The sequence below is a fragment of the Athene noctua genome, chromosome 6, assembly GCF_965140245.1.
Source record: "Athene noctua chromosome 6, bAthNoc1.hap1.1, whole genome shotgun sequence".
In the NCBI taxonomy this organism is placed as follows: Eukaryota; Metazoa; Chordata; class Aves; order Strigiformes; family Strigidae; genus Athene; species Athene noctua.
Window position 1 is genome coordinate 33,083,900 of NC_134042.1, and position 22,542 is coordinate 33,106,441.

At 39.2% G+C, this 22,542-nt stretch overlaps 1 protein-coding gene across 1 annotated transcript in view; it reads right to left on the bottom strand.

Annotated features, from left to right (window-relative positions):
• The window catches only part of KCNK10 (potassium two pore domain channel subfamily K member 10), a 65,128-nt gene that overhangs the window by 13,635 nt on the left and 28,951 nt on the right, over positions 1-22,542 (bottom strand). Inside the window, exons 3-4 of the mRNA XM_074909239.1 lie at positions 16,797-16,914; positions 13,287-13,447 (exon numbers count right to left, since the gene is read on the bottom strand). Coding sequence (XP_074765340.1) covers positions 13,287-13,447; positions 16,797-16,914 — 279 coding nt within the window. The remainder of the gene's footprint in view (positions 1-13,286; positions 13,448-16,796; positions 16,915-22,542) is intronic.

Below are 22,542 nucleotides of genomic sequence, written 5' to 3' on the forward strand. Positions count from 1 at the left end.
GCATGACATGGCCACTTTCAAAGACTTGGCAAGAAAAAGAAAATTGAACTTCATGTTGGAATTATCTCCTCTTAGCAGGGTGGAGAAATTCAATATTCCTTTTTTTAGCTCCCTTTGAACTTTTAGGTTTTGCTCTGTTTTGCTTTGTTTTGTTTTCTTCCTCTACAGTGGAATAAAGCATCCAGATTCCTCCATACTATTGAGTTTTCAAAACATTTCCCCAGTCATTAGGAATGTAACACCATCAGCATTGGTAAGGATAAAGTGGATATTTTGTTGGAATAGACAATGAAAACAGTGACCTTTTGAAACAGGGAGTAGATCTTCAGGCTAGACTATCACTATCTGTTTCTAGCTAGCAGTTTTCAATTTCTGCTTAGTTTGGAATAACTGGCTGATCAGCCTTCCCCTTCTTGGGTACAATAGCATACATCATTCTCTGAAAGGAATTCTTGCAGAAGCCTACAAAGCATATTTTGTATTTACCATATGACTGCTTATAGATACTAACACTATAAAGAATGCAGTATTGCAGTATTTCTGAAGAAAAACACTATCTGTGACTAGCCCATAACCAAAGAGCATTCTCCCATGTAACTAGCCCACAGGGAGTGAATTTTACTCTAGGTGGGATACAGATCCCAGAAAAGCAGAAGGAAAGTAAAAAGAGGAAGATAGAGCAGCTCCCCCCAGGCAAAAACATGGAAAGTGCAAAATGTGTAACCCCTAGAAGTGTCCCTCCATGCCACAGCTCTCGCCCTGCTCCCCTTGCACCTCCCAGCCTTCTCCAACATTTTGCAGGAGCTGTCACTGCTTACCTGCAAAGGTAAAAGGAGAGCAGGGAGCACCTTCAAAAGGAAAGGTCTGGCATAGGGTGAAGAGTGCATCAAATACTTTGTCCCATGGCTCAAAACAGTTCTTATTGCCACAGTGACACACATATGTGCCAAGGGAAAATATGAACAGTTAAGTTACATTAGAGTGGTTAATACGTTAGTTTGACAGTCCTGAAAGGTGAAGGTTGAATACGTAAAACAACATAACATTAAATTCACCACCTTCATCCAGCCCATACGTAACCTTGAAGTAGCATCCCTTGAGTGGGAAAATAGCACAGTCCTCATGCCTGGGATGAGGCACTATGTACAGGCACCCTCATGAAGCAATTTCTATCTATTGCCTGTCAAGATCCATCAGCCCCTCACACTCAGCTTTTGATGCTTCCCTGAAGGTTGCCCAAGGGAGTTTTGGAGAACATGCTGATAAACATTAACAAAAATGTCTCTACGTATTTGTTGGGGGAGAGGGTGGATCAACAGTTACTGTGAGTGATTTTGTGTTGCAGTTGCATTTCTGTCTAGCTTATCCTTTACTCCCTGCATTACAAACTTAAACAATCTTGAATTTAGAATTTTCTTTAGGATATAGATCAGGTTTTCAGAGATGGCAACACCTACATCAAAACTCTGGCACATAGGATTTGGTATTTCAACACTGCACTGTCAGGAACACAGAGAATTTTCCATAGCAATATGACCAAAACTCAAGGAAATAACAAAAGGAGGATATTCACTATTAGTGCTTAGGAAAGAGTTTAACTTTCAGACCAACGGTCACATGTTCTTTGGCATTAATCAGCAGCTTCCACTGAAGTATCTTATTTTGTAAGCTTCACACAGAGTATCTAAGAAACTCTAGATGCTCAGTAAAGTGTTAATCATGCTTTCAGCTCCTGTTTGTCTTGTGTTTCATGACAGATAATTGCTTGAGACTCATGGGGTTTACTTCCAGGGCACTTCACTGCAAGTAAAAGTTATGTGACTAATATTCATTTTAGCAGGAGGTAGGCAGGTATAGTTTTACTGTTTAGAATAGTGGTTCCTGAACATTTCAAACCATAAAGAAGAACCATTTAACCTACTTCCTTAACAAGAAAATTGGTATTCAGGATCTGCATGGGAATACAACTCTGTCACTGCTTATCCTGACATCACTCTGAATACTAACCTGGTTTCAAACTAAATGAGAGGTGGCAAAGATTGGCCTTTGATATAGAGAAAGAAACAGTGCTCATCTTTTTTCACCATAGAAAGGAGAAAAGAAGCAGATAGAGATAACAATATCTGGCAAAAGGACAGATATCATATTCCAGAAATAGTACCCGATGTACATAAAAATAGCCTGAGTACATTCAAATTAACAGTGGAAGAAAAACTCTTCCTGAAAACTTACTTCATCTTTCTTTTTATGTTCTTCTTTAAGGGTGGTAAATCATTAACCATAGATTAATCCATCATCCATAGAAGGGTTTGGAAACCTTTCTACTCCGTGTCAATTGCCAAATACTCTTTTACCTTGCGTTAAAATCAGGTTTTTAGCCACTAATTGCCTACTACACCTGTCTTTGGTTTATTAATTAATTTTGTGTAAAAATTCAAACAGGTGCTAAAATATTTGGCACCCTACAAAATACAGGCTGAGGTAGATGAAGAAAAACTCTGAAGATAACAGAGGATCTTAGGTTCTTATACTACAATAGCTTCAGTCTATCCACAGTCAGAAAGCAACGTAATGAAAATTGTTTCCCCAATGAAAAGTGAGCCATTACAATTTAATGTAATACAGACATATACCTAAACAGCAATAAACAAAGCCTTTGTACTAATCATGGATTCCTGACTAGGTTTTGTATGACATTCTGGTTTTAAGATCAGTAAAATATTATGGGCACTGCAGTTCAGTGACAAAAGTATTACTCCAGTAGGAATCATTGAAGGTATGAACCTCTAATTAATAACTCTAAATAATGAAGAAAACAATAATGAAAAGACATTAAAAGGTCTCACATAAGCAGGCAAAAGAGTATAAGATTTCCTCTGAAGTGCCCTGTAGTCAACAGCTACACTATGCAGTGTCTAACACTCACAGAAAGAATTGTTACAGTAATGCCAGTGATAATTACTTTGGGGGACGGACTTCAGTGCATACCGGGTTTCAGTTTTGGTGCACTAGAGCTGATGAGATTTCCAGATAACACTATAGGTTTAAGCTAGTTTTAAAGCCTAGTTTTAGAATAGGCTTTTCTCCTCTGTTTATATGATCATCTTTTTTAGTGAGACTGATTTGATTCTAAAATTGGAGCAATTATTATCTCTTCCTGGTGTCGACATGTTCTCCCTTATTAGAGCTGCTGCCTTCTGTTTCTAGCAACTCCAGAATGCCCTTTCAAATATCACCAGACTCAACACCTGGTGGGGCCTTCTTTAGAGGCAGATTCACTTCAATACCTTCATGATCCTCTCTTTGAAGTTGCCTCAGGCTGATGTTATACTTCTCACTAGACCTTACAGGCCTAACAGACATCACTGATAAAACTGAAATGTTTAAAAGATTTTGCAGAGATGTCAAGATCTGAATTTAGCTGTTCAGATTAATATTAACCCTTAAATTATATGCAAATTTGCAAGAGGTTATTGACTTATAGGTTCACAGCCAGCCCATGTAAGCTGTAGACTAAACTTACACAGAAACAAAGATCAGTGGATAAGAACAAATCAGCCACGGTTTGCTGCACTTACTTAAGTTACTTTCCCTGAAGCAGATTAGCTGTAAGCATCACTAACTGAATTAAATACCCAGTTAGAGGAAATAAAGTGCCAAAAGCTGGGATACATAGATTTTGTCATGAATTTTTTAGTACCATCATACTATCTGAGCACTGTGCAGAAAAAGATAATTTACTTCATCTCAAATATAATGGTGAGAGAAAGTGATCCATCGAGTAAAACCAACATATTCAAGACCATATTGCAAGCCAGTAGTTGAACCTAAAATAGGATCCAGAGACAAATTTGGCTCTGGTGGATGAAGAGTCACTGCATGTAGTGAAGTCACAGCCCACACCATTAGTTGCTTGGTTCACCCATAGGATTATCATTTGCCCGTATCTGCTATCGAGCAGTGAAGCACAAGGACTACTAAAGCAAGTGATTATCAAAAGCAAAAATAAAACTTCCTTCTGTCTTTCCATCACCATAATTAAAGCACCAGTTAGAAACATAAAAGATGTGGCTTGCAGCATCTCAAAGAGAAAGGTATTTCAGAGACAGGCATTGTAAATTTACCACTCCTGACTTTCATCCTCCAGTTCAACTTTGTAAGAGTCTACAGTCACACTTCTGGTAGACATACTACAGTGAAGTGTCCAGATGGCCCTGGGTCTGGATTGCTTTACATCCGAGAAAAGCACTTAAACTACTCTTGTTAAGAAGGGCATTGAAGGAATCCAGGCAGGAATGAGCAGAGAGAGGGAACACATTTGTAGAGTATGGAGAGACTAACAGTCCTCTTTGTAACAGATAAATTGCTGATGAACTAGAGGAGAATGCACCCAGAGTTCTCCAAAGTGAAGCACTTGTTTAGTCATTGAAGTTCTGGATTTCAGAAACATTCATGCATTTTCACTTAAACTGTTGTCAGACAACATTTTTTGAAAGAAGGATTGAAACATGCTTCCTCATATCTCCCTCTTTTTTTTTTCTGCATAGTGAAACTCCTTTTCAAGACAATGGATTGAGGAGTATACCCACCAGAAGTAGTTCACAGTGCACACCAGTGTGGTGGGAGATACACTGTTTGAATTCCATATGCTTAAAAAAGTTATTGTGCTGAGGTCTTATTTTCCTGAGGACAGCACATCAGCCTTAAATTGCTACAGACAGATGATTCAGAACAGTCTAACATCCCAGTGATGACTGTGTTTTTAGACAGTTACTTTTGGTCTAAACAAAGTTTGATGAGGAAGTCAAGCTGATACAAACAGAGGGAGAGCATCTGCCAACTCTGGTGTGTCCATGCTCAGTATGCTAGCTGCTGTACTCTTCCAAACTGCTCTTTCTGCCATGTTCTGTATAGTGCCTATGCAGATACTGCAAGTTACAGATTCTTACAGTACCTGCATTCCTTAATTTCACTTCTATCATCAGCTAATTTACAAAAAGCATGTCTGCAGATCTAAAACAGGGGAACTGATAATGAAATTAAAATACTCACCAGATTCATAAAACGCTATGGATGTATTGCTGGCAAGCACTAGAGTGTAGATTTTTTTATTATTCTTACCTTGTAAAGTCCATTTTTAGCCAAATACGCTTAATGAGGATTATAAAGGATAACCATTGCCCACAGATCTCTTCTGATGGTATTTGACTATGCATGCATCCATAAACTTAGTGATAACTAACTGCAAAATTCAGATCTGGGTCTAGGTTTTGTTTTAAATCACCCCTAAATTTCAGGATGTTCAGATTTGAAATGTGCATTCAGGTACATAGCTACTTGAAATAAACATCACGTAAATATCTACATACATAAACCAATCCTTTGCTGACATGCAAGCATCCCTTTTGTAACCTTGCTCAGGGAACTGTGACTCTCAGATGGACCCTTAAGGTGTTACAGGCAAAAAAACAGGTGCTTACATTCATTTGGATTTGTAAATCAGTGCTCTAAAACACTTCTTTTTATCTGTATAACCTCTCACCACACAGATAACTTTTTTTCCTGAGCAAGCTATTTTGCTGTGTGGGGAGCAAATCAAAAGCATATTCAAAGAACCAAATTTCCAACTAGTGAGAGAAGCACAGAATCGCAGGAATCAAATGAAAAATGTTTCAAGTCAATATACTCTATGCTCTGCATAATTCTTCTCCCTAAGGCTACATCAGCTTTCATCTTCCTGTAACAAGGAGATCTTGTGTGAGGAAAGCACTTGCATCATTTCTTCCTGCATGCAGGTAACTTACAAAGCTCATATGAAACATTATTTTTGATGGTGAGATGGAATTCTGGGAATTATGAGGAGAAGTTTCCTCTGCCACGTAGTGAGTGGCTGTTTGCTCTTACTTTTCAATTCTTCTAGCAGCATCTTCACAAGCTTCACTTAATTTCTATTATCCCTAACCACTTCTTCCAGCTTCTCAGCCAGCCCTACTTCATCTTTAATTTCCACCTGACTTATCTCCAAAACTTTCTGCCTCAGAATCAGCCTGACATTTGCTACTATCACATTCTTTTCTCTGCCTATATATTTTCCTGTCCATTTAAAAACACTGTTTACAAAACAGCGTTTCCACAGGCTTAGTACACTGAGGCTCTCTTCCTGTCTGGCTTCTATGGTATCAAAGTGCTAATAACCAATAATAGAATGTAATTAGATCTACTGTCTTTACTGCAGTAATAAGAAATTCTTACTAGATTATGAAAATGTAAGATTACGGAAATGTAAGATTACTTTCTGGTGACTGATTTTTTATGTATCAGCCATTTTGTTTTGTTTGAAATGACCCATGAAACTGTTAGGCTAAGCATTCAGTTTCAGAACACTGACATTTCAGCTCATAAGTCTTGTGTCATTTTGGAATAATACTGTGTACATGCACCAGTAGGTTGAATTTCACACCCCGCCCTGACAGCTCTGTCCAGAGACAGGATGCCAGCAGATGGCAGATTGATCATTGTACTGGACTGTTACCCTGTGGAAACTCTTGAGATAATATAGTGAATAACACTACATTAAAAAAGAAAAGCTAGGATATTAATACCTACAGTGGGTGTAATAACAGCTGGTGTAATAACACACTGATGCTGGCTAGAAACAAAACGCAATAAAACAAAATAAATTATGCAGATTTTTGGTATATTTTGATTATCTATCAGGAAGTAGAGAGAAAACTTTTCCATCAGTCTTCCAATAACTTTATCTGTTCAAAAGCACACGTGTCATGTCTTAGAACAAATAGGCTCTCACTAGCTAATATATCACTTAGGTCATAATACATTCATGTTTTAACCACATGCCAAATTTTGAATTCCGTAACAATACTGCAAATTCAGAATGATTTCACTAGTTTGCCTAAGCAGTGATCTGTTTTTGAATTTCTGGGTTTGGGAACAATCTTATCTGAAAGTTTGATTGAGCTGCCAAAGATGAGAAGAATCAATGCTGATACGGGGCAGGGTGAGAAAGATCAGGGTGGGGGCTGACTGGCAGGAAGCAGATGGGGTCCCTGGATATGGCATTGCCGTAGTGAAGAAGAGGTAAAGGTAGTACAGCATGGAAACCTTGAACAGCTCTTTGAACAGCAAACTTTTCTGAGAACTCACTCACCAGTACTTCAATGGTGTAAGGTATAATGCTACAGGTTTTATGTGAGCAAAGGGAAAGAAGAGGATGAGATAGAGCAGGGGGACAGATAATAGAGCAAATGGAAAGACAGAAGGGAGACAAAGGGCTGTATTTTTAAGTGTTCCTCCCCTGCAGTTACCTTCCTATACAAAGTTTTTTCCCATGAGCTATTTTCCATTCATTTTTGAATAAGGAATTTGTAGACAATATGTCACTTGTATAGTAATAAAAGACATCAGAGAAGCCAAAAATCTCTAAAAAGAAGTTGAATTTCTAAGAGAAAGAGTAGCTAGGGCATATCTGTTGTATTCAGACAGACAAGCAAAGTTTAGGAAAGGTAGAGCTTTGGCAGTTGCTAAAAGTAAGCTTTCTACCAGCTCAGTGGGACCTGTCTTACTACAGCCCCAGCTCCAGTCCCATCTTCCAACTAAGAACTACTTTTTCTAGGACTGTTTCAAGGTTAAGGTAATGCCTACTGCTGTCTTTCAGAAAAGAAGAAAAAGAAGGAAGGAAGGAAGGAAGGAAGGAAGGAAGGAAGGAAGGAAGGAAGGAAGGAAGGAAGGAAGGAAGGAAGGAAGGAAGGAAGGAAGGAAGGAAGGAAGGAAGGAAGGAAGGAAGGAAGGAAGGAAGGAAGGAAGGAAGGAAAAGAGAGAGAGAGAGAAAGAGAGAGAGAGAAAGAGAGAGAGAGAAAGAAAGAAAGAAAGAAAGAGAGAAAGAGAGAGAAAAGAGAGAAAGAAAGAGAGAGAGAAAGAGAGAGAAAGAAAAAGAGAGAAAGAGAGAAAGAAAAGAAAGAAAGAAAAGAAAGAAAGAAAGAAAGAAAGAAAGAAAGAAAGAAAGAAAGAAAGAAAAAGAGAGAGAAAGAGAAAGAGAGAGAAAGAAAGAGAGAGAGAAAGAGAGAAAGAGAGAGAGAAAGAGAGAAAGAGAGAAAGAGTATAGTATTTTCATAACACTTACACATCTCTTAAATCTAGAGCACATCATTTCCCAAGAGATCAACAGGCAAACAGGTTCTCTAAACTGAAAACCTAAAAGACAGGTAGTAGATGTGTCTGTTCTGACAAGTCCCTTGTTCAGTGAAGTGTGACTTGTTTACAGATGCATTGTGTTTCTGCACAGAGTAGTGTATTTTCTTGAGAGGTGAACTTCAGGGGTGCAGCCTTGCCACCATCCATGTCTCTGGCTGCTTGCAATCCCTGTACTGCAATTCACACCCTACCAGCTGTGTTGCCAGTCCTGTCCTCAGCCTCATGCTGAAAACCAGGGGAGTGAAAGCACTAACCAAGTCCAGGAACTGCTCACAGTGGCTTCACCTCAGAAGCCAGAAGATCCTGGCGTGCTTTCAGAAGCATGTTATGCCCAGGCTGAACATCTTCATCTGTCCTGAATTCCAGCTGCAAGATGAGAGAAGATCTGTTGGTTTATGCTCATTCCTTCTACTTCCAGTGAGAATCTAAACACTTGTTTCAAGGTTTGAATAAAGACTATCTGAATTTAGCCTATATTTAACTCATGATAATGACAGCTGCTGCATTCTGTAACTGTGAACTCTGCTTGTGGAGTGCTTTCCTTTCTATCTTTAGATGTTTGCAGCCTCTGTGTGTACAGAGCAAGACAAAAGAATGGGGTTTGTTCTGCTGTTTATTATAGAAACAGTCTCAGGTCATTCATAAGATCCCTCACATATGTAAGACAGCAATAGTACTTTTATAGTTTTATGCCACCTTGGAATGTATATTCCATTTCTGTAGTGTCTGGAAAGGTTACAAGAATTGTCAAATTTTTAATTACATTTTGAGTTTGTATGTGATTTTCTCAGATGGTCCGGGAGGACTGATTGATCACTACACCCACATATTCAGTGCTTGTAACCAGTGCCTATATAGCGAATCTGGTGACCCTCTACATATCCTTTTTCTGGTGAACCACACTTGTATGCATGTGAGAACAGACTAGTAGCCAGGTTCTGCCGCAGAGTATTGAAGATGGGACATATAGGAACAATCAGTAGCTGAGTAGGTAGGGCTTGTGTGTGGAATGCTTTGGTTTACATCTCTGACCTGTTTATTTACTTGTACCAAATATGAATACTCCAGTAGTACAGATGGCATAGACTAGCCAATGCGTGGTGTTTGGGATACCTCTCCATGTCCCAGGCAGTGTCACTCTACCAGTGCCTCCCTTCCCTAAAGTGGTACATAAAAATTCCTGGTTTTAGAAAGCATTATTTTGCAATTAAATACTTCCAGCCCTACCTAGTCACAAATGAATAGTTGTTTTCCTGTTATCTACACACTTAAATACTGGCAACATTTTGGATTACAAGATGAGCAGTGGCATGTGTCCAGCTCCTCTGCTGAAAAATTCTGTCAATACTGTGGGGGTAGTGTGTATTTGATAAGAACAGATCTCTTTCCCCCTTTATGGAGTTTAAATTGCTCTTAAAATTCCCACAGAGTGCGTGGGCCGATCACTGTAATAGCTAAATGTGGCATTCTTAGGCTTTAATTTATGCTGCTAATTAACGTAGGTTTGGTGGGGCTCTGCACAGGTCATGTCAGAGGCAGCAGAAGTGCAGTAGCACAACTCCTCTGGGAGGAACCCTTCTTTCATCTTTCCAGCTATGCTGGGGGATGCTAGGGGCAAGCTGTCCCTTGTGGTTGTGGGCTCATGCTCACACCTACACTGTTGGGTGGAGCCAGAGACCTGTTAAGAACATGTGTTTGGTGAAAAGACTGCTGTGCCGATCCAGAAACCTTCCTCTCCTCACCTGCCAGTGTATTCATACTGCCTCTTACCTAGCTTCAGAAATTATCCTAACCACAATGCAAGACCAAGTTGCCTTCAAATCCCATCCACCTGCACCAATGATCGCAAAGTTGCAAGGATTTCAGGGACTGAAATCCCTAAGGGTGAACAGGATAAACAGAGGCAACTGGAGACAGACAGAAGCAGAGTTTTGAGGCATATGAACGTGGAAACTTGATACATTAGAACGTCCAGGACACATCCAAAGTTTCTTCCCATTCCCTTCCCCAAGGGTACAAGATGGACTCTCCCAAATTGCCCTTGAGGGCCCACTAGAAGGTAAATAATACAGGTAGATAGTGAATGACACCTCAGAGACTCAGCTACAAGGGCTATGCAGGCAGACCTAGCATTGATTTTCATTTCTGTTAATTGCTTTTCAAAATGGGATTAGAACTGCATGTGATATTCATGGTGTAAAAGCACAATGGATTTGTGCAGTGGCAAAGTGGTCTTTTGGTTCTCAGCCCCTTTGCTGGCACACTTTTTTCCCTTTTTAACTGCTGCTAACTTTCACAGTGTTATTTTCAGAGAAACATCCATAGTAATCCCAGGTCTCTTTTGGAAAAGCGACATTTGATATCATGCCTGTATGAACATATTAGAATTTCTTTCTTTAGACTCAAGAAATATCCATTATTTTGTATTGCCAATACCAGATTCCATTTATCATCTTACCATCCTTTTGCACCTTCCATTTTAGCTATTCTGAAACACCTAGAGATATAATTTGCAGACTTTGTCCCCTGCATATTCATCTTCTTGTCTGAACCATTCCAGGACATTTCTGATAAAACAGTAAGATCCCAGGACTCCCATAGAATCACACTGATAACCCTACCATCTATTCCTAATGTCCATTTACCCTTTAAGCACATACTGTTATGTCAGACCTTCTCTTTTACCTCATCATAGTTTCATTTCCTTACAGACTTTGATGAGAAAACTTGTCAAAAGTTTTCCAGAAATTCAGTTTGTTATAGCACTAGATCATTGGTACACACTCAGTGACACCGCGGCTAGCTCCAAAAGACTTTTGAGGCACACCACACAACATTTTATTACCCTGTCAATGTCTTTTTGGCCTACATCTGTTTCTTTTAGTTTCCTCCTAACTATTCTCCTAACTTTTATGCCCTCCCTTTAAAGGTTGTAGCAGGTTGCTTTATACCCACAAACATGTTGAATTTGAATTATGAGGCAGTTACAAAGTAAGAAACAAGAGTTAAACATTGAACTAAATTTTATTTACTGCTCAGGATTAAATCAAGAACTGTTACTCCATTTGTGGATTCTCTGATTAGGTCCAAACATTTATGACATTTATGGAGTCTAACAACATAAACACAGTGTAATAATACTTTACATAATTACTAGAATTCTGATTTTTATATTCTGCATTAGCTAAAAGTATAAAGTATGTACCATGTATAATATATTAATGATCATATATATGTGAAATACTATGCAATCATATAAAATGAAACCACAGATATTAAGACCACTTACTAAGATGCATGTAAACTGTAAACCATGTCATGAATATTTCAAATAGCTGAACCTCATTGTTAGGAATATTGAAGGAAATTATGTATAACCCCGTCCGCCAAATCACAAAAGAACGGATATAATGGATTTATGAGAATCAAAATAAAAGGAATAAACATATATCTCGGCTAAACAAGGAGACCACAGATCTCTAAATTGCTTTGGAAGCTGACAAAATACCAAGGAGAAAAAGAAATAGTTTAGACAGTTATAAACAAGCAACTGCATTAGCTCAAGAAAAGGAAGGAGTACTTTGAATACCAAAAGAACTTCCATTACGTGCCAAAGGGCTATATTCTGTATAAAAAATTAGTATCAGCATTCATCTCTGAATCTTAAAATACTCCAAGTAGACATGTATTATTTTATTCATAAACTGTCATGCTGACAGTTTAATGGTCTTGATCACGTCACCCAGAAAGCCAATAGTATAGCTGACAATTAATCAAAGATTCTCTGACTCTCAATTCATGTCATGATTATGAGACTGTAGTTTTTCTTGGGTAGAAGCAGGCTGGAAGGTTCAGGTATTCCTTTGAGGTGAAGCAGGTACAATAAGAAGTTAGGTGAGAAAGAAACTAGGGATCTTAGCTACTTCTTTTTTTTCAGGCCCAACCTGATCCAGCTTTTAATAACCTTATTTTCATTTCATGAAAATGTAAGCCATTTTCAAGTGTTCTCCAGTCAGGCATGTAAATGCTTACTCACCCACAATCACTAGTCACCTTTCTCCACATTTAGCCTGAGAGACTCCTTATGGCTGGTCTGGGACACTTCACAGTAATTTAATCAAAAGGGAAATTGCTCATACTCCAGTCTAATACTCAATTACTTCCTTTCAAAAACAGTTACAAGTAATTTGTTCTCATTTGTGGGAATGTTTTAGAAATAGATGCCTATCAAACTAACCAGCTTGGACAGCTTCTCATCCACTCCATCCCTGGAAGAATTTACCTCCAGTTACACTGCCTCCAAGGGAACCATCACACAGGTCACCTCTAGAATTTCTGCTTCAAAGAGAGAATCCCTGAAGTGAACCATCAGCAAATTAGCAAAACAGCATTTGCCAGGTCTGCAGCAGTGCTTGCAAAAGAATTGCTTACAGTGATACAGACTCAAAAATAGAGGGAAGGGAAAATGCATATGAGAAAGTCTATACAGAAATCTAGTGTAGGGTGATAGGCAGGGCAGGTGAATACCATAAAGATGATTCCAGTCAGTGGCATTATGCCAGTTTTGGCAGCTGTAGATCTACTTCAACACATCTGTCCTCTTGCAGTGAAAGTATACCACTCAACCGTCTCTCTTCCCAGTTCACATTCACTACAGTAACCCTGCTTTCCAAGTCTTTTAGGCTTTATTAGTAATACATCAGAACCTACTCTGCGTCCCTGTTCCTCCAGAAGTTATACTGCTTTCTCTCTATTTTCAGTGAATGGACATACATGTCCAAATCAACCTGAAGGCTGTTTTACAGTCATTGCAAGGAACCTAGCTTAGGAGATATATCCCCCAGAGACAGCCTCAAGATGGAAATTCAGAGCATGATCTATAATTCCTGCAATCACCACCTACAGAAGTCAATTTCTCTCCACTGACTACAGAGGCCCCTAAGGAGATTAAGCATCATCTCAACTAGACATGTAAATATTTCATGGTGCTCAACATGTAGAAAGGACTGCAGGTAGTAGCAAGAGTATTAAAAAACAGTTATAGAACACAAGCAAAAAACTGACAGTGAGCTTACTCTGAAAACTTTTTCCACCCTTGCGATACCCTTCCCAAAGATGGTTCCAAGTTGGTCTCCAATCCCAGCCAGCAAGAAGCCAAACAGCGGAATCCCAAAGATGGCATACAAAATGCAGAAAACCTTGCCTCCAACAGTGCTTGGAGCTATGTTCCCATATCCTGAGGAGAAAAACAATTGTCAGACTCTCAGAATTTATACATGGCTTTTTAGAAGAACTAATGGGCTGTTCCTGCAGGGAGATCTTTCTTCAACATGTAATTCCTATTTACAGACTTTCCATGGCATGATGCCATTTCCCAGCGAGCTACCCTTTGTGATTTAGTTCTTCTTGTAGTCTCAGTTACCCATATTTTCTATAGATTCAGGTCCTATCTAAAGTTGTTGTTAGATGAATTAATCCAGCTTAATTTATCATGGCACAAAAATCACTCCATCCTGGCCTGGTGCCTGTGTGCTGCTGCTCCTCTCAGGCCATGCCAATGACTTCCTGGCAGGAGTATAACTCACCTGACAAGTCTCATTTTCAGCAGTTAGCTCAATAATTTCCTCAGCCACTCATCACACCGACTAGTTACACCACAGCCTCCAAACTGCACAAATCTGTGCTTGAACTCTTCATTCAATTCCCCTTTCAATTTGACAATAAAGAGTCTAACATTTGTATTTCATGAGGTTTTTTAATAGGTTTTAACAAGGAAGTTTTTTAACCTCCCCTCTGAAGATCCTACTACATTTATATTTTAAAATCATTGATCCTATAATAAAGGCACATACATACCTTCCTTCCACCCTCTGTTAGGGTAACCCAGATCTGTTGAAAAGGTGATAGATTCTGACCAAGACATAATTATCCAGCTCCATGTCCTGACTGAAAACTATTTTTGGCCCAGGCATGTTTGTTTACATTTAATTTCCATTCCCAGCCTTGTAACTCCTCTAATACTGGCAGAAAAAAAGGTCTCATTATCAGCACAGGTTACCTAAAAGTCCATCTGTCTTTTAGATGCCTGAGTCCGTCATCGTCTTCTGCTAACTATTCCAAAATCATCTTTACCTTGGCTTTTCTATAGCCAACATGTAAATAGGCAGCTGATCAGGCAATCGAGAGAGAATGAAGTAGAAGGCATACATAATGGGCCCTTCTCACCCTGAAAGGTAGCAGGAATCTCGTTTGGAGCACTCCTCTGTGGTATTCTTAAAAGTCTAACATTCTGATGAATGCACAGGAGAGTTTTCCACCTGTCCCATGCAGTAAACTACATTTAGTCACCACAGTTTGTTCAGGCACTTCTTCTCTTCCCCGCATCACCCATGTGAATTTGACTGTAGGAATCTATGTAGAGCATTATGACTCTAGTAGCTGTTAAAATATTAATGTTAAAAAGCAAAACCAAAAACTGTCACAGCGGTATTTGCAATTTTTTATTTAAGATCAGGTATCTTTACTGAAATGTTGCAGAGATTTGTATTTTGACTGACATATTTATCTGGAAATTAAAAATGATCACGTACAGATCACTGATGAGATAAAGTGGAAACACAGACCATTCAGAGAGATGGAGATCTACGAAACTGCCTGCTCCATCTACAGCAATTACTCCTGGTCCTTGGGAATTAAGGCTGGGCTCCAAGGTCCTAATCCTGTTAGGTCTGTGACACTGGCACTGGATGCGTCTGTCTATTATGGGATGCTGAAAGGACTATGCTGACATACAACACTGCCTACCCCCCAACCCACAGTCCTTTTGATGGCTGTATCTGTGATTCCAGGCTTCTCCTTAAAGTCCAAGAAAATCCAGGGTACACAGGCCAGTGGACTGAGGTTGACCAGGTAGTCTGCTGAGTGTCTGCCTAAGAGGAGCTCTAACAGGGCTGAATGAATGAAAGATGAAATAAAATAATTCTCATGCCCAGACACAATACATAGACTTTATACAGCCTACAAAAATCTCATTCATGGAGAATTTAAAGCAAATATGGGCAAAAATCCAAGCTCTTTTCAATAAGTTATTTAAATAGCAGATGTCAATGAATATGCCTACATAAACTATGCCTACATAGTGGCATTTATTTTAATGAGCAATTTAAAAGCTTGTCACTTGGGTATATTGAGTAAACAAATATTAAGGGAGGGTTTTCTTACATTTTATTTTGAAATGGTTTCTTTCTCTCCACACCCTGGTTTTATGTTGCCATTAAAAATACATGGTAATGTGGCTTAGTATGTAGAGGAATGCAGAGAAGAGTACGCTCTATACAATCACTCTGGGAACACAGAAAAGGCAGAGCCAAAGGAACAGACTCCACTGTTTGAGATGATCACCACAGCAAGCCTTGGAACTGCCATAGGATTTTTTTGTTCTATTAGCTGCATAAAGAACTTGCCGAATTCAGTCAGATTCTCACACTTAAATGAAGGATTGCGTGATTGTCAGATTATTTGTACAGTCACTAGTGTGTGTATCTCATAATATGGAAAAGAACTGTATCCCATATTTAAATCAGAATACTCAAAGCCAATGCAAATAAAAACTAGTAATTTGCCAGTAGGTTCCAAATAATCTTCTAAATGTGACAGCAATGAAATCAAGCTTAAAATTGTCAAAACACTGTATAACTATCAGCAGTTTAACCTTATCATCACTGTTATCTTTTTATCATTTTTTTCCCCTCAGACTATCTTCTGAAATCCCAGTTGCCTGAACAATCTTCAACAGAGGAACTGGCTCACAGAGGAGAGGATAAAATCATTAGTATATCTAAGGCCAGCATTCAAAGATCAAGAGACTAAGTACATTGTATACTATATATATAGGGGACACAGACAACAAGGATCTACATAATGAAATTACTAACATTAATTGTTCAAGAAAAGTAAATAGAGCAGTTCAGTATACCCTTCATCTAATACAGAGAAATGTGTCAATATTTTAAGGACATGAATTCTAGAATGGAAAAAAAAATGCAGAGTTTTCTTATACAATGTACAATTCATTAAATTCCTTCCAACTATTAGTATGATAGCAAGGAAGGATTTTAAAAATTATGTGATACTCATGTGAACACATTTCCAGTTACAAGGAGTAGGTTCAGAGCATAAGCCAAGATTAATTGAGGTACTTCAGAAGAAAGCTACCCTTATGGATAAATTAATCTATACTAATAAAATCTAAGTTCCCAACAGCTATACAATAGTTATCTCACTGGGTACTGGTTCTTGATCTTTCTAGCAAAAATTAAAACCACTTGCATCAACAGGGTTATAAAGCCTTAGCTACATCAGTGCTACTTGGTTGCAGTTCAGCATTGCTATTCTACCCTAATTGTGTGAACAGTTTCTAATCTTTACCAGGAGACTCAATGCCCTTGACACATACCAGAGGCATGCCTTCTAAGAACTGAGAGAAATACAGTTTGGCCACTTTATTTCTTTAAGATCTACCTTCATCAAATTTATTGCATTATCCAGTTCTCAGTGTGACTATGTATTTTAAAAGATAAACATACCTATAGTTGTGATGACTGTTCCAGCAAAGAAAAAGGCACTTCCAAGGTCCCAATGACTGCTGTTGTTAGAGGAATTTCCTATGGGACTGACTCCTGCATTATCAGCATCAATAGCATGCTGCAAAGAAAGAGACAACAAATCAGCCTTATGCATGCCATACCATATCCTGTGCAAGTCATTATATGCTCCAAAATGAAATTTCTAGGACCATGGAAACAGCTTAGATCTAAACTTTTAAATACCTGCTCAAAGTATAGTAACATCCCCTGTAGACAAGAACTGAATATATGACTGAACTAAATCGCTATTAAGGTGGAAGAAAAATACAATGCATAGACAAATGACAAAAGATACAAAGCAGTTGAAAAGTAGAGCACCAACTTCACAAAGAGATCCATAAATATTTTTCTTGTAGTAATAACCGTCAGAGGAAAAATTCTCCAATGAGAACAGCTGATGTTAGAAGCAGCAAGAAGGGTGGTAAATGCAAATAGTGTTCATGAAGTCAACTGAAGCCAGTCAGCCAAGGATTTTGATTCCCAGACAATTAATAATTAAGGTATTTACATTTTATGCTAATTGAAGAAAAAATAGGAGAGATATATATATATCCCATTTGAAATTAACAAATAGGATAGCTATGAAAACATCATGAAACAACTTTGTGATCAGATAGAACCTCCCAGTTGTCACACTGGACACGGCTGCATGTCCACAAATACATCATGGTAGAGACTCCCAGCTAATACTTGAATGAACTAAATCCAGAACAGAAGCTGAGGTAGCTATACTGCTTCCAGGTCACAGTGCTGCGTCTCACACAGCACTGAATAGAACCAGGCAGACATATCAGCCTGCTAAAAGTTTGCTTGGGAGTTTCTAAAAGTGCACCATATTTTATCATGGGGACATACACATTTGCCTTTCACTGAAGCTTCACAGCCCAAAGGAAGATAGAGCTAAATACATCAGCCTCCAAAGCACAGAAATATCTCTCTCACCAGAAGCTGGCACATTCAGCTGAATTGCTCTAAATTCACTTTTGAGATGCCCTTTGGCACATAATCTCTAGTTGCTTGTAGATCTCATGCAATGGCCTGTTGTAGAGAAATTCAGACCTCACTCTGGAAGAGCAGCTAAAATGATTGCCTTTCAAAGTAAAGCTCTCCCTCTCAAACGTTCCCAGCTGTGATTAATTTCCATAAAACGAATGCAAAGGAACCAAGCTTCTCTCTTTCTGCCTCTTACAATTTCCAGCTCTTTGCCTTTCTCCCATTCTGTTCCAACCTCACTTCCCGTTGCTGTTATCATGCTACTCACACTACTGCCAGATCTTCCCCTTCTCTCTCACTCTGACATTTGCTCCTCCTCCTAAACATTGTCACCATGCTTTAGCCTTGGTTATTTCAGTGAATTTATTGCCAGGGTGAACAGGATAAGCAAAGTGCTGCCTCTTACATCCTCTCTTTCTTTGACTTTATTCAACACAGAATTCCCACTTATCAATACAAGTTTGTTGTGACTTTTCTTATTCAATTTTTTAACCACTTCTCTTTTCCCTCTGACTTATGATCTATGAATTGTCACTGTGATTTTTTATTTCACTTTTTTTCTGTACAGTCCATGTGCAAAAAGCAAGGTTAACCATTCTATTTTACCATGGCTCCACTTCTCATCTTCATGGCTATGATTTCATTCCTGATCTTCTCTATAATCTCTTGTGCTTTTAGCACTGACTTTTAAATACATCCATTTAACACCTGTCCTATCCCTAGCTTTCACGATACACTTTTCTCCTCATTCACCTCTTCTCTCTCTGATGGCTCATCTATCACATTTTTTTTTCTTCCCCTTTCATTTTGCACTTTTCCTCACTCATTTTTTGACTCTATTTCCAACTGACTTCATTGTCACTAATGTTCCTCTACCACATTTTCAGCTAATCTGCTCCCCAGCGCCCCACAAAAAGGGAAAGGAGTAGGAGAAGAGGAACACGAGCAAGAACAGAGGCCAGGTATATCTAAAGAGATCAGTACAGGACAGCCTTTTTTAATGATAGAGCTGCTGCATGCCAGGCTAAGCTGATTGTGAAATTACAGCATGACCAAGTTCCAGACTGGACTAGTTGCATTTCATGTGGGCAGAAAGCCAAGGTTCCTCAGCACCTGTCCATACCACAAGAAATAGTGATATAGAGAAGGAAGTGTTTAGAATCAAAGCCTTTGAAACGGTTTCTGTACCAGTTACTGGCATATTGCAGGTGGTGTGAAAGCAGAGATCATGTGTTTGTTTACCCAGAAGAGCATAAATCAGCATAATGGACAGGTTGCCTGTTTAAATAGGCCATGACACACTGTCAGCTACCCTGGCATGTTACTTCTGCCAAGGAATGCTGCTTGCCTTCCCCTTGAGTGTGTGAATGTCAGCAAGCTAATTACAACACTTTAATCACATTTGAGTTTATACAGTTTAGCAAGTCTGTTACGGCCAAGCACTAACCCCTGAAGTGAAGGAGCATCCCATGGCCTTAGGTAGCTTTGAACTTCTCAGGGTACCTTCTCATCCAGGACAAATTATTGTTTTCTTTAAAGCTTGACTGACATCATTCATTTATAAATATCCAACTATCCCAATGCTACCTCTTAATACACAGTATTTTGCATATAGCAATGGAGGACAGAGGGGGAGCAGCAAGAAGACAGCAGCCCTGCAGTTAACAGCACTCAAACATGCACTTTCAGGCCATGCGATGGATGAGTAAAGGATGCCTTAATGCCACCACCACCACAAGTCCACCTACACAGAAGTATCCTGCTAGATGAGGACTGACACAAAACTCAGACAAAGACACTATTACTGGCAAGACTCTTCCAGTTCACACAGACCATGAAATTTTACAACAGTTTCCCATCTGTGAAACTTCAGATAGGCTTTGCAGCATGATCTGAAGAGCTGCATCTTCGGGTTACCTTGGAGTAGGGAAAGAACGAATTTCCAGAGTGCTAACTGCTCTGCTGGCAAACCTTCCACATTTAAGACATTTTAAATTAGTAGTTTCAGGTATTTTTATAGTTGAAGTATCATCAAAAGTAACAGGTCATCCAAGTATTTATAGTTGTTTCACACTTATTCCTTTCCTGATTCCTTCTTCCTTCTCAAGAGGAGGTACATGCACAGTGCACATTTTTTCAATATTTTTTATTAATTCAAAAAGCATTTTCTTTGATGAATAATTATTAATCTATGGTAATTTATCTTTTGAAATGCCACCAATTCAGGTAAGGCAGTAACTTGGAATACCTCAAAGGGCTGAAATTGTCTTACTTACTGTTCAAGTAATGAGTGTGTCCTAAAGCTGATAGGCTGATAGGAGTGAGGGAGATGACAAAACTACCAAAGTAAAACGAAGTACTCGGTATTATTTTTTTGCAAAACATGTATTTCTGATCACAATTTTCAGTTTGTCTCCCTATCATTGTATAGATGCATATTTTACTCTTGGCCCCTTTGGTATCAGCACACTACTGTTCCTCTGTAACCAAAACCGCATGGCCTGGTGAATCTGCATGGGACTGAAAGCAAACACCACAGCAAAAACCCAGCATATGTGGTGATACTGGGACAACTGAATCCTGTATTCCCAAAGAGAGTGCAATCCAGACTCCATCTCAATCTGGAATAATTGTTGATATTCAGGCAGCAATATTTAAAGGCTATAAGCCCCACCCTGGGCTGCCTAATTGTTAACATATAGGACATATCAGACCAAAGAAAGGTATAGTGAACACTAACTTGGTGTCAAGAGTTCCTCCGCCCAACATAAGATTGAAATATAATAGTATCTCTATGGATAAAATCAATTTTATTCTCCTTATACCAAATAGAAACTACTGGGGTTTCACCATTTCCCTGCCCCAGAGATGCTGTACAAGTGTCAGGCTCCAGCTCCTCACAGCCTTGCCCTGCCCAGACACAGACTTCAACAAGCCGAGGCCTGATGTTCCATCCCAGCCTCGTATCGTGCCCTTCTCCAGGGAGATTCCTGATAGTCTGGGCTGGGGGATGCCCCTGGCTGCTCCCAGCCAGCCATGCCCTGGCTGGCAGAGGTGAGGTCCACAGCTCTCAGGTCCCTGTCCCTTGGGGTGCAGGTGGTCCTCACTGTGCCCAGATACTGACATATCTGATCCTCCTCAGTGTGTGAGTGAGTACATGCCAGCCTTCACTAATGTTTTAGGTACCTTGTTCACTAATGAAGAAAATCATATCAAGAAAATTCTAGTTTTATGCCCATATGCAACAAGATAGCTGGGAGCTAGTGCAGCTGATGAGGAGACAGGAACCAAACAGACTGCTTCTGGTTTCTCTGGCAAGAAAGGCTTTTATCTGGTTCACTTGTTCATGCTTCTTTCATTTCTCCAGTAAGATCCCAATCATGAAGAAGATAAATATTTTCCAAGTAGAAGCATAATACCCTTCTTGAGTGCTGAACCACTGAAAGGATGTACCCTATGTGCAATCAAGGATAGGAATTTGATAAGAAAATAAAATTCTTGTAATCTTTTTTCTAGTTCCATTAATTCCTCTCCACAGATCATGCTAATCCAATAATGATTATGTCCCTCTAAGATTCTTTTTTTAAGCAGATTCCTATCAAGCATACAAAAAGTGGTTTCAATTGCCCTTCATCCTCTGATGTTTTTCTATTACAGTTATTAGGATGCTTCTCATTAGCAAGCAGCTTCTAAAGACTAATTCCTTAATAACTTTCCTCTATAATCCCTACCTCTCTAATTACTCTCACCACCCCTCATACCATTATTAAGGGATCCTCATTATAAATTCCTATTTATTCACTTTTTCACAACAGCATTTTTGAAGGACCAAGGCCAGAAATTTTTGTTCAGGTATAGTCAAAAGTAATAAGCTTTGAAAGTCCACCCCTTAAATATTTCTGCCTATCCCATAAAGATCGTTAGGTGACAACCAGCCAGATCGTGACCAAGCACTGTGCCTGAGGGCAGACCTACAGCATTCAACAAGGGACATGCCGAGATCTAAGTCCAAAGGGTTTAGCTCCCTGCAAACTTCTTAGCTAAATTCTGGAAGCAACATAGCTACCGGACAGCTGCAGAGTTCTGCAACATCCTAGGCTCAGTCTGTCTCCTATACAACTGAGTATTTCTGGACTGAATCTACAAACTAGGGTGCCTGCACCAACTTAGATGGGACTCAACAGATCTGAATGGTGTTTTCATAACCTTTTAGTGGTAATAAGGTAAAATAAAGAACAGGGGCAGAAGGGGAATTGGGACATATAGAAGACAACCTCCAGAGGCACAGGCAGAAGATTCAATAATCAGATATTTACCATTGTTTTTCTTCACAGTTCAAATAGTCTTTTCCTGTCTTCAGCAACAGGCAAGTCTTCCCCATAGTTAACTCAAAATACTTCTTTTTTTCTGCTCCATCTAGAGCTTTCTTCTAGCACATGAAAGCCATCCAAGTTCTCTTCATTTTACAAGGAAACACCCTGAAAAGACAAGCTGGCTTATGACACGAGTGAACTTGTCAAGCAGCTGAAAACCGAAACATCTTTACAGGATGTTCCCTTTCTTGTTTACCTTCAGGACAAAAGTATTTCAGAACGCTAATAGAAAGTGCCTATCCAAAATATGAACTCTTACTAACATAATTAGCCAGTAAAGCCTGACTAGCTTATTTCCAGTTCTGCTTCCTTTTCAGCTT